This window comes from Wyeomyia smithii, chromosome 3 (genome assembly GCF_029784165.1).
Source record: "Wyeomyia smithii strain HCP4-BCI-WySm-NY-G18 chromosome 3, ASM2978416v1, whole genome shotgun sequence".
NCBI classification, from domain to species: Eukaryota; Metazoa; Arthropoda; class Insecta; order Diptera; family Culicidae; genus Wyeomyia; species Wyeomyia smithii.
In genome coordinates, this window is record NC_073696.1 from 32,063,072 (window position 1) to 32,078,564 (window position 15,493).

At 42.1% G+C, this 15,493-nt stretch overlaps 1 protein-coding gene across 4 annotated transcripts in view; it reads left to right on the forward strand.

Moving 5' to 3' along the window:
- Nucleotides 1–15,493, forward strand: part of LOC129727111 (GTPase-activating protein CdGAPr) — a 135,168-nt gene that overhangs the window by 118,386 nt on the left and 1,289 nt on the right. For 3 of the 4 annotated variants that reach the window (XM_055684582.1, XM_055684581.1, XM_055684583.1), the window contains 5 exons: nucleotides 7,124–8,931; nucleotides 8,998–9,236; nucleotides 9,297–9,565; nucleotides 9,623–10,194; nucleotides 10,522–13,407. In XM_055684582.1, the coding sequence (XP_055540557.1) occupies nucleotides 7,124–8,931; nucleotides 8,998–9,236; nucleotides 9,297–9,565; nucleotides 9,623–10,194; nucleotides 10,522–13,407 (5,774 nt within the window). The remainder of the gene's footprint in view (nucleotides 1–7,123; nucleotides 8,932–8,997; nucleotides 9,237–9,296; nucleotides 9,566–9,622; nucleotides 10,195–10,521; nucleotides 13,408–15,493) is intronic. The other variant, XM_055684584.1, reaches the window with a different exon arrangement.

Below are 15,493 nucleotides of genomic sequence, written 5' to 3' on the forward strand. Positions count from 1 at the left end.
ATTGCTCGTCAAAGACAGTATTCTCACAATGTTTTGCTTAAACTTTCTGATGTCCGTGTTAGGGAAATAACTGTTTAGTATGAAGATTGTACAATAGGGTGGGGAAAAGTGATCGATTTTCCAGAACCAAGTTTTTTTTATTCCTTTTGGGATCCCAAATAACCCTGAACTTACCGACAGTCGATTGGTTTTGTCTTCGCTTGGCGCATTGCATTTTAAATTTGTATGAAAATTTATATGGGAAAACCTACTTTATTGCATTTACCTTTCTAGAGAGCTCAATAATGCTCTAATAATGCACTACAATAAGTTAAAGTATAGTATTTTAGATGCCTGATGACACTGAAGAGCTAGGATGTCCCTAAGAAGAGCTATAGCTGTTCAAAGTTGAATATGTCGATTTAAATGCAGAAAATCTTGTTTCCTGCCAACATTACCAATGTACCGTCGTCAGTAGAATTCCCACCAGAAGTAACCTTTCGTAACGAGTTTATACACTCAGCTGGATCAAGCAAACAAATTCAGGTCAATTTTCTAGGTGTAGGTAAAATCTACAACGTGTTTCAGAGGTTACTTCTGATGGAAATCGGACTGACGCCGGTACACTGGCAGTGTTGGCAGAAAAAATTATTTGCATCATAATTTTCGACATAATCAATTTTGAACAGCTCTAGTATTTTTTTGGAACACCCTAGCTCTTTAGTGTCTTTGGCCAAGTTGTTAGGCATCAAGAAAACCTACCATTTGAAGTCATGAAACCTATGGTTTGGGCCATTTTGAGCTCTTTAGAATAGAAAATGCAGAAAAGTTGGTTTTTCCATACAAACCTCCATATAAATTTGAAAAACAATGCGCCAAGCGAAGACAAAACCAATCGACTTCCGATATATTTAGGATTGTTTGGGGCCTCAAATATAACAAAAGAAACTTGGTTCTGGCTCTCTGCTATCAAATTTCGTTTTTTCCATATAACGATTCCCCACCCTATTGTAAAACCATCTGTGTACAGGCCAGTAGTAAGACGTGAACTGATAAAATGTCCACGCTACGCAGGCATCAAATACCGTCTGTCGATGTAAAATTCCTGCTTTCTAACATGAGAGCATCTCCAATTGATTCTTCATTCCAAAGACAGCATGCAACTGTACGTATCAGCAGGCAGATGCCAACTGGAAATAATCGCTCTGCTAAAATTCATTTTATGTCATTTTGAGTATTGAATTCGGGACTGTTGTATGAGAGCTTTTCATTAGCATTTAAAAAGTTTCATTCCGCCAACAAGAAAACGTTACACGCTCATGTCAGTTTTCACAAAATAAACCCCAGTATAGTGAAGAAAGACGTAGCCCTACATCACAAAATCTTACCAAAAGACACGCATTCAAGTAGAAAATCTCCAACAACAATGTTGGATGTAGTAAATGTGATATATTTTCTAGTCAAATTTTTACTCTGAGTTTTCAATATACCGATTTGAAATGAATCACTCACACAAAAAAAACCACTCGAACTCCACTGAACTTAAATGTATCATGATATGCAGTCGAAAGCAATAATCCGTTTGAAAACGGATTATCAATATTGACTGCTTCTTTTGAAGAAAAAAAACACGTAAAACAATCCGTCATCTGGTTCCATGCCATTTGAATCCATCAATCATTTTCAAGCAGAATCTGGTTTATTTCGCTCCACTTAATCGTACGCCCCATTGAAATCCGGAGAACTTGATTTATTGTGATATTTTTCTGGAATATTAGCAACACTGAGATTCAAAATTTTATTTCTAAAGGGTATTTTTTTAAGAATTTGGTTTTTCTTAAAAAAAATCACAAGAAGGTTTTATGCAAAGCCACGACCGCAAGGTTGAAGTAGAATACTTTTACAAGAAAGATAACCCGGCTGCTTGCGTGTCAGTCACACACGCAACGGTTTTAACCCGTATCTTATTGCGGTTTGTAACATCTAGCGATTTCGTTTGCTCGCTGTTGCGTGTTGCATCATGTTGCAACTTGGCAGCTGGGAGACGATGAAATTCTGTTTATGCTGATTGATTGAATCGACTTCATATTAGCTCTGCATAGTCGAACTAACTGCTTTTGTGAATGCGTTCTAACAGGGCAGTTTATTATTCGATGTCGGTTATGCTGATCGCAGCCTTTGCGCTGCCCCTACAGTGGGGGGTTTACTAAATACAGTGAAAGTAAAAATTAGACAACTACAACAGAATTTGATTGCATCCCGCACAGAATGTCTGCTTGTGTTGATGCCAGAAAATTATTAACCTTCAATTTTTCTTTATTTGCCTTGAAAAAAGCATGTTGCGCTTCAAAATCGGTTGCTAATTACAACCTTTGAGCTGCCCTAACATTGGGGGAAATAAGATACACGGACAACATGCACTGTGGAAGCTATTTCACATTCAGTGAATTAGACGGGTGCGACAAATTTGAATTGCTAGGATGCAACACAGAATGCTTGCTGCGTTGACAAAAATTATTAACTTTCAATGATTTGTTTATTTGCCTTAAAAAAGGCATTTTGATTTCCGAAATTGGATTTCCTGATGGCAATCATCATGCTGCCCCAACACGGGGGGAATAATGGCTGTCTGGCGACACACGCTGAGAAAAACCGCGCTGCTCCTGAGACGTGGTGACCAACCACAGGGCTAGTGCTGCAGCTAAGGAAGGACGACTGCTGTTGTCGCTGTCTAGAACTATTATGAGCGGCTCCGGCTGAAACAGGCTCTTATATAGGCCAAATAGCATGTTTTCAATTGCAAGATATATGATTCTGTCGACCGTGCTTGGGAAGCAAGCATATAACGACCAATCAGAGGTCGAATTTTTCGTTTTGACAAGGCTTGACTATTTTCAATAGTACAATAGTGTGAATAATAAAATTACAATTATCTTATTTTGGGAAGAATCTTAGAAGATTTTCCAATCTATTGCTGCAAGAACGAAGAAAATCCATCGAATACTAACCGATTTATTAGCATTTGAAATTGGACATATTTTTCACTTTTTTCGGTTTTAGATTTTCATTTCACATCCCTATGTAGCTGAACTTCCTGAAGTATTCTACTTCAAAAACGCATAAAAATTACAAAACTGTATGAAATCTTTATTTGTGCCGATAAATTAGTTTATGCCATTCTCTTTTTAAAGTTAATTTTATTCAAATGTTGGCCACGGTTACGTTTCGAGCATTTCGGCTGGTATCTCGCGGATAACGCGTGTAGTGTTGTCTTTCAAGGCTGGAATTGTTGTTGGCTTATTCGCATAGATGAGAGACTTAACGTAGCCCCACAAAAAAATAATCTAGCGGCGTTAAATCGCATGATCTAGGCGGCCAATTTACCGGTCCATTTCGTGAGATGAATTGCTCACCAAACTCATTCCGCAATATGTCCATTGATTCGCGCGATGTGTGGCACGTTGCTTCGTCTTGCTGAAACCACATGTCGACCCAGCTCTTCCATTTCCGGCAAAAAAAAAAAACAGAAATCATCGATAGCGGTAGCGAGTGCCATTGACCGTAATGTTGTGATTTTGATCATCTTTAAAGAAGTACGGCCTCCAGCGTGTATACCGCACCAAACCGTGCATTTTTCTGGGTGCATTGGCGTTTCTTGTATCCAAATCGATCCAAATGCGGCAATTTTGCTTATTAACATACCCATTTAACCAGAAATGAGCTTCGTCACTGAACACAATTTTTCGGTAAAAAAGTGGATTTTCGGCCAGCGTCGTTCAGGCATCATTTTTGGATTATTTGTAAGCGTTGTTCAGGCGTAAGTCTGTTGAAAATGACAAACCAAACTGAGTACGTTAGACTTTGACAGCTGTCAGAATTCCCGCGTGAACTGCCAAATCTGAATACCCGAAATACCAAATAGCAAAAAAATCACCCTTTATTACCAAGTTTATAAACTCTACTCGTACGAATAACTTAGACCAATTTTGAGAAATTCCGTATTGTTAAATGATTCTAGTAAAAATTCCTAATCTCATAGTAAATTACCTTCTTATTGGTTTCTAGTTATTTTTGTGAATTTCAATCATATATCAAAGCTAGTCTTTTTTTTAATAGGAGGGGGATGTTTTGTGATGAATTGTTTATTTAATGAATATTGACAATAGGTTATGTTTCCATTTAATTTTACTACAAAAGATACCCTTAAATCTAATATATCGAATCGGTTGCTACATACAACCATCATCAGTGCTTATGTGGACTGTTGAAGACGATAACTGAGTAACCCCCTTTTTATATGCGTGTAGGTAGAAGTATGTAGACGGAAAAATCCTAAATTGGAGTTAGGTAGTCATATGTTGTGGTTGTTTTTGTCCTAGGGTTTTTAGGTAGGATTTTGAAAAGCCATGAAAAATGATTACCTACGTCTTTATTGAGCAGCGTGGATGGATGTTGTTTGTAGATTTCTGAACTTTCAGATACGTCCAATTTTCATAAATTATTATTAACGGGGCGAAGCAGGTATTCGATTAAAGCGTATTCGATTTTTTGTAGTAGAATTAAATGGAAACATAACCTATTCTCAATACTCAATTCCATTCTACTAAGACGCTCAAAAAGAAATTTATTTGACATGGCATCCAAGCCAAACGAGCCATCGAGGTTTTTAAAGTTAAAGAAGAGCATTGCGGGTATACACAAATTTATTTCCTTTCTTAAAAATTGCCTAAAGCACCATGTGACCCCTACTAGTCATTAGGGTGTCCCAAAATTGCACAAGTCTGGGGCTCACCCTCCAGATGATAGAAAATGGTGTTACGAACAAACTTTTGTTCGGCGGCAGCTCTAGAAAATGATGTTTTCAACTGGCCCCGATGACTTTTTTGAAAAAATCGGTTTTTATGTTAAATCCAAAAAACATGTCCAGTTATTCAATTTTCCATGAAACCTAATTTTATATTTTTACAGGTTTCTTAGGGTCCAAACTGTAAGGAAAAAAATCGTTTCGGATTGATTATCGTCAATTTATTTTCCTGAAAAAAATTCTATCGTTTGGAAAAGAGATTTTTCAAGTATGCTTTAACATTCAATCAATATATGTGACACCTTACTAGTCATAGGGTGAAGAGTCCTTTATCTCCCACCATCGTAAAACGCATGGAACGAGAATGTTTGAAAAGTAGCATCAAGTTCCTTTATAGTCAAAGTTTCCAAAAATGATTCACCACACCTTTTCAAATCAAAAGTGGCTGAACATATCTTTAATGAGGGACATCCACTAACTTCGGATAACATTCACCTGCTTCGACCCGTTAATAATTTATGGAAATTGGACGTATCTGATATGATTTACCGACTTTATTTGATTTTGCTTTCCTATAACGTTTGTATTTATAAATATTTAATAAAATTTAATAAAAGTATTCCAGTATACAATTTAATATCGCTCCGCGGTTCTATCTTGTATTCCGGTAGTTCGAGTTCTATCTTGGCTTCCGGTAGTTCGGGTTCTATCTTGGCTTCCGGTAGTTCGGGTTCTATCTTGGCTGCCGATAGTTTGGGTTCTACCGTGGCTGCCGATAGTTTGGGCCTTGTAGGGCATTCAGGTACCGTAATTGGTCTCTTGCTTCTGATATCGCAAGACCCTTCAAATGTGTTGTGAGCTCGTCTCATGACTTTCTGCATCGCATCCTCCCATGAACAAACTAATGGGTTCTTGGTTACATAAAGAGTTCTTAGGTTCGGAAACTGAACATTCAAGTTTTCGACGTATTTCAGTTTATTCTGGCTCAGATCTAAAACTTCTAAAGCAGGCATATACCACAAGCAGATGTTCAATTCAGTTTAATGATTATTCCACAAATATAATTCTTGGAGAACCGGCAAACTTAGGACGTACACGGTGTGTATGGTTTTCATTCCATTACCATGAAGCCAATTTTTTTTTTCAAGTGTTCCAAGGTGCCCAACTGACTCATTTTTATCGATTCGATTTGATTGAAACTTAAACTCAATTCTCGTAAAAAATGTAGGCGATTTAAATTCGCTGGTAAAGTTTTTAGGTTTCCATTCTTTATAGTCAACTTCTTGATCTGATAGTTTACCTGGTCGGGTTCTATCAGTAGATGTTAGAATAAGTAAACTTTTTGTCTGAAAATTTTGCAATAAATTAATGCCGGATGGAGTGCCCTCTGCTTTACGGATAGTTGTTTTGTTTGCAAGCTTCGAGAAAGCACCAATGTAGGCTCTGAATTTAGTATGAGAATACGCGACCAAGAACTCATCTGCATAATTTAGAACAACAGCGATGGTGGTTGAAGTTAGCGAGGTTAGCCTGGTGAAGTTGATGTAAGGAAGTGTTTTAATTTGAGGTGTTGTGAACTATTACACCAACAATACTTACATGATTGCGGTCAAAAGCGATTTCAGCATCATGATCCTGTCTATCGGTTTTTCAATAATTGTGAATACACAACAACCGAAATTACACTCCACTTTTTTCGTTGAAATTCTAACTAGAACGTTTCGTTGTTTAAGAAAGCTAATACAAGTTTAATACGAGTCACAATTAATAATCGATATCAGTTTCTATGACCAGTATTAGTTTTTTCACGACTCAATTTGTAAGTCAAATTCTGAATTTCTCTCGTCGTAAACTTTTTGCCAACATAATTAACGAAACACCATCCACCAACTGATGGAGGATTAAGTAACTATGATTTTGTTTTCACTCAATTGCCAATTTCAGTTATCAGTCGTCGGGTCGTAGCCGATGCTCGCCTATCAATAAACGAAGAACTTTTGCAACATTGTTGCTACAAATACTACATTGTACTACCTTCTGATTAGTAGGAACAGACTGGGCATCAGAATTTAATGTTGTGTATATTTTGCTTGGTGCAGCTACAATGCTTTGAATAAAGTAGGGGAACCGCTCCTATATGTATAGAATCGCTCTTTTACCGTCATATGTTTTTGCGCGAAAGCTCGGAACGTTTAAAATGCCTAACTCTGATCCTAACAATCCGCTGCGTGTATACCAGCAAGTTGTTCCACAAGGCTTCCCGCTCACCATCCCACAAGCACCGAAGTTGTTTCCCTGATTTTTTATTTCTCTGTTTTGCTTTGTTTACTCTTTTTCCAGTCCTGTCGCTTCCCGAAGCTAGAAGAATGCGCCCACTTTCACTACGAGCGAGTTCAGCTGGGCAAACTGACGGTTCGCTTGGTGGCGGACGAGAAGAACGATTCCCAGCTGGGACCGCAGAGTGGCCAAAGCTCCCTGCTTGCTAGTACCGATCTCAGTAGCTCGCAAATGGCGGTCAAAAATTCCTGGTTCATCATTCGAATAACGGCTGGCCGGTCGGACTCTTTTATGATCAAGCGTTCCTTCGAGAATATGCGGTTCCTGGACGAGATGCTGCATCGATGTGTGTATGACCGCAGGGTTAGTGAGCTGGAGAATCTAAAGGAGATGGATGTTTCGGATAAGTCAGATGAGGAGCTGGAGACGCTGGTGGGAGCGTATCTCACTCGGTTGTCGGTTATCGCTTCGGATGCTATGACCTGTGGGCCTGTACTAACTTGGTTGCAGATCGATAACAAAGGACGCCGACTTCCGGTGGCGGACGAGCAAACAATGAAGTGCATCAATACACCAGCGGTAGGAGCTGCTTACGGGGTGAGGAGATACGTGGCACAAGCGTGCGATGAGATTTCTATCGAGGTTGGGGACATGATTTCGGTCATTGATATGCCCAGTCCTGCCGAATCAATCTGGTGGCGTGGAAAGAAAAGCCACTTGCAAAAGAACCAATATGAAGTTGGGTTTTTCCCTCAGAGCTGCGTGGCCACAATCGGCGATAAGGTTCCTCGCCACATGCCCTTCCCTGCTCCACTGGTTGGCTCCCTGGCTGTGTCACCAACAAAACCAGTGCTCAGGAAACATGGTAAATTGATAGCCTTCTTCCGAAGTTTCATACTATCCAGACCTTCCAGACGTCGGCTTAAACAAAGCGGAATTTACAAAGAGCGGGTGTTTTCGTGTGACTTGGGCGAACACTTGCTCAACAGCGGTCAAGACATTCCAATGGTTCTGAAATGTTGTGCGGAGTTCATCGAAGAGTACGGAATAGTGGATGGAATCTATCGTCTGTCGGGGATCACCTCCAACATACAGAAGCTCAGACGTGCTTTCGATGAGGAACGAATTCCGGATTTAACACACCCGGAAATCAAGCAAGACATTCACGCCGTGAGTTCCTTACTGAAGATGTACTTCCGCGAACTCCCAAATCCCCTGTGCACATACCAGCTGTACGACCACTTTGTAGACGCTATTCAAACACGACCAGACGCTCCTACTGATCTCAAACTGCGATTGATCCGACAAACCGTTCAAAAACTACCGCCTCCGCATTATCGAACGCTAAAGTATCTGGCAACGCATTTGTACAAAATTTCGCGTCATTCAACAAGCACTGGAATGACAGAACGTAACATTGCTATCGTTTGGGCACCGAATCTGCTCCGTTCGCCGGCTTTGGAATCCGGTGGGGTAGCTGCGCTTCGTGGTGTCGGTGTGCAGGCTGTTGTCACCGAGTATTTGATCAGCAACTGCGAACAGATCTTCGATGATAATGCGGATGATTTCGGCAGCCATTACGTGGAATCGCAACCGAATTCTCTCAGCGATTCCAATAGCATTCAAAATCACGGTGGAGTGGATCAGGACCTGTCGCTTTCGATGGAAAGACCAAAGAGCCTGAGCGTAGGTGGAGCCAAATTGTTGAGTCTTGAAGAAGCTCGGATTCGGAAGAACTGCATGGAAAATAGCGAAAAATCGATACCCATCAATATCACAAACCCCTCAACGCACATTGGATCCTACATCGAAGTCGGTGGGGGTCCATCCAGTTTACCGGATAAGTACCACACAGTGCTGCCAGTGCCAAGGTATTCTAATGGTTCACCAATCAGCGCATGTTCGTTAACTAATTTGAATTTTTCCTTTACACCTAGAAGCTGGAATAAACGAAAATCACATTCGTCTTGGAAGTCAATATTCACCAGACAACCGCGGCAGTCGAACAGCAACCAAGACATTAAGGAGTACAGCAACGCTTCAACGCCCACGTCAAAGGACCCACCCGTAATCATCACCAATGGACGAACGCCGGACCAGGAACGCATGAAACCAGATCAGAATGGCTGCATCAAGGAGAGCAACAGCGGGCTACTGCAGGATAAGATGACTAAAAGTAAGTGTCTATTTAAATATACTTCCATCCATATTTTATCGCTAGTTTCATTATTTTTAGGCGTAGACCTCTTCGACGGCAAATCACTCACAATCGAGTCCTGCGCACGGTCAAGTTCGGTGGACAGTTTGCGAACCACTGGCCACAGCCGTTCAGTTTCGCACGATTCATACTTTGATTTGCTGCAGTCACCGTTGCGCGGCGGAGCCGTTACCTGCCCCAGCCGCGAACTGTCGGAGCTTGGACTGAATTTCGATCGCGAAGAACCAGAAATGCGCATCTTTTCCGAGAGCGAGAGTTTGGTCAGCAGCCCCAAGGTGGCAAAGGAGGTGAGTTATTCGTTTATCTCGCATCGTTCGCTCATCCAAAGTGTATTATTTTGGCAGTCCGTACGAAGAACACTGAGAGCGCGACCAGAAGAATATACCAGTGGTGGAAACAGTGTAAATCCCAGCCCGAAAAAACAGCCGCGATTAAATATTCAGAGCCCAACGGAAGCCAACAAGCAGCAGCAACAGTGGATGGTTGCTACAGCAAACACCGGATCGCTGAATGCAGACGAAAGTCTCTGCAAACGGTACAAGCTGGAAGATCAGCTCAGCGATATCCAGTACATTGACTGCAACACCCCGGAGCACAACGTTTCCAGTGCGGGATCTTCATTGAACAATAATACGATTTTTACCAGTGCACAGGTGCACCGGTCACCGTTGCAGGAGGATTCGGATGGCGAGAATGAACCAGCTGGTATGAGAAATTCCTATCCAGGACCTCAGTATAGCTACGTGAAGTACGACTCTCCAATCAAGGAAACCCGGTTCAGCTATCCGGGATCTAGTGCCAAAAACAGGGGAACTTCACGAGATGCTAAGGAGCAGGCGATGAATGTAGATGAGCAACAACAACAGCAGCAGCAGCAGCAATCGGTACAAAAGAACGGATCATCGCTTTACGAGAGGTACCTACTCTATGAATCACCGATGTTCGATTTTGAAAGTTTAGCTTAGAGTTCCCCTTTCGGTGAAATTTCATTGTTTCACTTTTTTCTACTACTAGATCAACCTTTTATCATCATCGTGCATGAGGCTTATCGCCCTCTTTCGCAAACTCTTCTGATCATCTTGTTGACTCCGGTTGTGGACGATTGTGGACATTTATGGCAACATTAAAAACTACTCGTTGCAAATCCACAATCGGAAACAATCTGGTCCATGTGTAAGCTCTAGTTGCGTTTCGTTGTTACTCGATCACCTCTCTTTATCTCTTCCCCCTTTTATTCCATCAGTTTTATTCTGTGCAGCCAGGCCGCCAAGCCGCCTCAATATCCGGGTCGTTACAGCTACTATCAGGCCAGTGGGGGTGCCAGCGTCGACAACGGTGGGATCGGTTCGAGCTCCGGTGAGCCTAGGGCTTGTGATGATTTGCAGGTAGTTCCCCGCAGTTGCTCCGAAAATGTGCTCCGGAAAAGCGACACACAAAAGAGCAAACTGAGTATTATGACGCCCCAGTCGCCGGTTCAGAGTCCGTGTTACTCGCTGCTGCTCGGATCGACGAGCTCCGATAACAGTAGCAATTTGAATACACCAACATACGAATTGGATATTTCGCGAGTTTTAGGCCAGCAGCAGCTGCTATCACAGTCATCAGATAAAACCAAAGACGAAACCGAAACGAGAGACATTAAAGCACTAAAGCGAGAGCTTTCACTTGATCTGAGCGAAGCTGGCATCAAACTGAGCAGTGGAAAACATTTGGCGACGAAGAAGACATCCTCCCCCAATACCCCATCGAATTTCGCCTCAGATAACACAAACACCAACACAACGACGACTACCAGTCAGTCGATGACACCAAGCGAATTCTGCTACCAAAATCTTAACCCAGATCTTTCCCCCGGAGAGCTGGTTACATTCGCCCCAAAGGTGGCGGCAAACAAACCGGGAACACCGATCAAAGCTACAATCAACATAACCTACAATGTACGCTCTCCCATCCGGAAAGAACAAGAAGACAGTATATTTCGTTCACCGGCTTATTCTGCTGGTTCCGTCACTCCCACTTCGCCAAAAATCATAACGCAACCGAAAGTCATCGAGGATTTACCCGATGAAGACGAATACCAACGTGAGCGGCGGAGTATCTATGAAAATGTGTTGGTAACTCCGCTGGATTCGCCCTCACAGCCGGGAAAGGAAGCGGCTGCTGCCAAACGGTTGCTGGAGACCAATTTCGATGAAACGATGGTTTACGAACAAGTTAAATTCTATAAAAACGCGGTGTCCGAGGTAAACCATTTACTGGGCGAAGAGGAGGATGATCGTCATGCGAAAGAAGTGTGTGACGTTGAGACGTCTTCCAGACTGGTGGATTTGTCCATCAACGAGGAAGAGGTTAAAGTACCTGAACAAGACGAGTTTGAAGAAAAGTCAAAAGTTAAGCTAAAAATCAAAGAAGACGAGGACGAAGAGGAGGAAGACGACGACGATGAGAACACTGACGGTATTAACAATAACAAGCAAGACGCTCATTCGAGACTCGGGACGGACTCGTCCCATTCGGAGGTGAAGGAAAAAATAGATTTCATTCTGACGAGCAAGAGTGAGGAGGAAAGTGACGATGTTCCGATGTCAGATGTGAACGACGATAGTCTTGAGTTTGATAACACAGACGTCTCCCTGTATGAGAATGTAGAGCTGCGGAAAAAACCTTTCGCGCCCGTTTATGAAAACATGCGACCAGGACCGATCAATTCGATCTGTTCTACACTTAAGTCAACAACTGACGACGAATTCTCCTCACTCTGTGCCGATCGCAGTGATATGGACAACGAAATGGAGTACAGAATAGAAATACCCCCCAAAATCGAGCTGAAACCGTCGACCAACAACGTAAGCGTGAAGCAGTTAGCAACAAAGTTCGAAACTAGTCCGGTGGACTCAAATCCACCATTTGATTTTCAGCAGCAGTCCCGTCTGAACAACAATCGGGGAAGCGCAGGCCCTGTAGTAACGATCCGAAACAAATCCGCTAAAGACTATCAGAACCTTACAAACATAACCCGTAGCCTGGACGAAAACGCGTTCATTCGCGAATTCGGAAGCGCTCGAAAGCTGGAAAGCTTCAACAAAAGCATCCAGCAGATTCCCGAAATCGATATCATCCTGAACGAGAACAACCCGAACCGCCGCAAGTCGCTAGACTTTACCAGACCAAAGAGCCTCAATCCACCGAAAAAGCTACCTTCGTTGGTTGGCGAGGGGATCGAAAACGTGAACGACAATGGCGCTGGAGCTACTCCTCCTCACGACTGTTGCCGGCAGCAGCAGCAGCAGAAATGCTCTCCACCGCCTAACCTGAAGCTAGATCTCTCGACCAAGATAGAGGACACCAAAGAAGCCAGACTGTACAATGTGCGTATCACACCGACCACCGAGAACCGGATTTCACTGGTTCAGTACAACTACGATAACCGACTCAATCGACGAGATTCCCAACCGCTACTGCAGCAGGATGAAGACCGCAACAGCATAACAAGTATCTCCAGCCTAAAAATGCTCGGTAGTTGTAAGCTGGACCGCAGCCGAATCGAAAAAATTAAGGAAGAACGTCGTCATCAACTGAGCGAGAAGTATCGGTCCGAATCCTTTAAAGGGGAGCGTATTTCCGGCGATTACGGTCGGTTAAAATCTAAATCTAAATCAGAGTTGCGAGAGTTCAACGGGGACGGTGATGCAGCAGTTGATACCGGTAAAAAGTACGACTCGTTACGCTTCCGCTCGAAGTCCCGTGTCGAGTTGTCTGATCAACGGCAGTTTAATAGCGGCGGTGGTGGTGGTGGTCGTGGAGGCGTTGGTCTAGGTGCTGCAGTTTCGCTCAATACAGTCGCCCCCAGCGGTGGAGGTCGAACGCGACGGATAAGCGATGAGAAAAATCAAAACGATTGCATCGTAGCTTCCTGCAGTCCGCCGCGAATCGTGGCAAACATTCCACAGGATGCCAGCATTTCGCAGGTGTGTGATAGCAAGTTCGAATTCAAGACGCGCCAGAAGTTCGACAAACGGAACAGCACCAACAGTGGCGATTATCCGGTCTCGCTGTCCGCTGGCCGGGAGCGGGACAGTTTCAACGGCGGCACGCCGAAAAGTTTTGCAAGGAGCGGCTCCGGAACACAGTAAGTATGGTTATTTATTTTTTTCCTTTTTTTTTGTTTTCAAGGATTTTTTCCGATGTAGTTGAAAGTGTTTGTTTTAAGGTAGAACCTCTCGCATCCTGATAGATGATAGCACCAGTGCACTCTTTGAAAGGTACATGTTTCCTCTCTACGCACACGAACACATTCTCTCTCTATCTTAGAATAGCTGTTTTTTCTGTCGCGATCACACATCATTAGTGCGCCTTTTGTTGTTTGGGTTTTCTCACTGTGAGTTTTGTTTTTGATTTACCGAAGGTACAATACTAGTGTTTTAATTTTGGATCAACAAAACAGTTGTTTTCTGTTACAAATGTACATATTACAGTGTTTTTTTTTATCTCAAAAATCACATGATCAGTTTTTCTTTAACTTTAAAGAAAAATTAAAGAAATTTCTTTGGTGGTACTGAAGTGTAATCTAAGCTTAATTAAACCAATTTTTAATCACAAAGCTAAAAGTCTAAATTTTATATGAAACTTAAAACTGATGGTTTTTTTCATAGATGAGGAAAATATTCTAATTTATTTCGAACTTATATAAAACATTCTTGAACAGATTTTTTCTGTTTTTTTTTTTTTGTTCTGTTTGATAGTATGAAGTTCTGTTTATGAAGGTCTAAACAAATGAGACGTTCGCATTTTCAAACAGTTGGATGATTTTAGTAAACCAACTTTGAGAACAAAAGTTTCCCAAGAATAAAATAACAGTTCTTAAGTCGATGGACATTTTAAAATAATTATTATTAGTGTTTATTCTTTCGGGTCTACTACGAAAGGCTGAAACTCAAAAGGCTGAAACACGGAAGGCTGAAATCCGAAAGGCTGAAATCACGAAAGGCTGAAAGCTACATAAGGCTGAAAACACGAAAGGCTGAATCACGAAAAGCTGAAAAATCATACGGCCGACTCGGTTATCCGAGATGTATGCTGTCCTTACTCGCTATCGCTCGTTCGGACTAAACTAGGGGATCACCCCTATGAGTCAGTAGACCTAGGAAAACGAACGAACCTATACAGAGGTGATTTCTGCGGGGGGGCTGCCCCCCGCAGTGGCCGGCGCTTCCGACGGCGGGTCGCCGGCGCACACTCGCGGCCTTCGGCCGTCTCGCCCTGAATCATCTAGGAAACGTGTACAAGAGTCAAGTGTGTATAGATTCAAATGTTGCCGAAAACTGATTTTCCATTACACAAACCAATTAACACTCAAACATTGAACTATGTCACCTTATAAAGGTTTGTTATCCATGTGTCCGAATTTTTCAACGATTATGATTCAAGTTACAAAAGTTTCAGCCTTTATGTTTCAGCCTTTCGTTCATTCAGCCTTTTGTGGTTTCAGCCTTTTGTGCATTCAGCCTTTCGTTATGAAACATACTTTTCAGCCTTTCGAGTTTCAGCCTTTTGAGTTTCAGCCTTTCGTTACTAACCCATTCTTTCAACAGCTTCTTTTAAAGTTGGAGGTTATTTCAGAGAAGTAAAACTAAGCGCTGTTATTTGGAAATTGTCAAAACCTCATCAGCAGCTCTTTTGGGTTCTGGAGCTTAGTATGGAATAGCCGTCTACAACCAGGGGGCTCTTGTGGCTGTCAAACTCCATACATTTTCCATCTACCACTCATTGATTCTGGTACCAGCGTTTCTGGTACCCACTTTTTGGTTGGTTTGCCCTAAAACAAGTGAAATAGAGTAAACGTCCCATTTTTTCGGTAGGCTTATTCTCGAGTAAATGTCGTTTTAGATGAAAAAACACAAGAACTCAACATTTGTTTTCAGTACAATGTGCACTTCCAATGAATAAGATAAGTTTTGTAAGTATTTGAAATGAAATATTACCGCCGTGATGAATTTATGATTGGTAGGCAAAATCTAGCAAGCAACAGCAACGTATGACCTGCTTTCTTGCTTGCTACGTTGCATACAAGTTCGCGCTTTTAGTACATCATCAACTTCATCGTGTTTAAAAATAGACTAGAGAATTCACTGCTTTACCGATAATCACCGACTACAGTGTCATACATTTGTGTTGTGGCTCTCATTAGAAAAAACGAAGCTTTCTGAACTGCACTC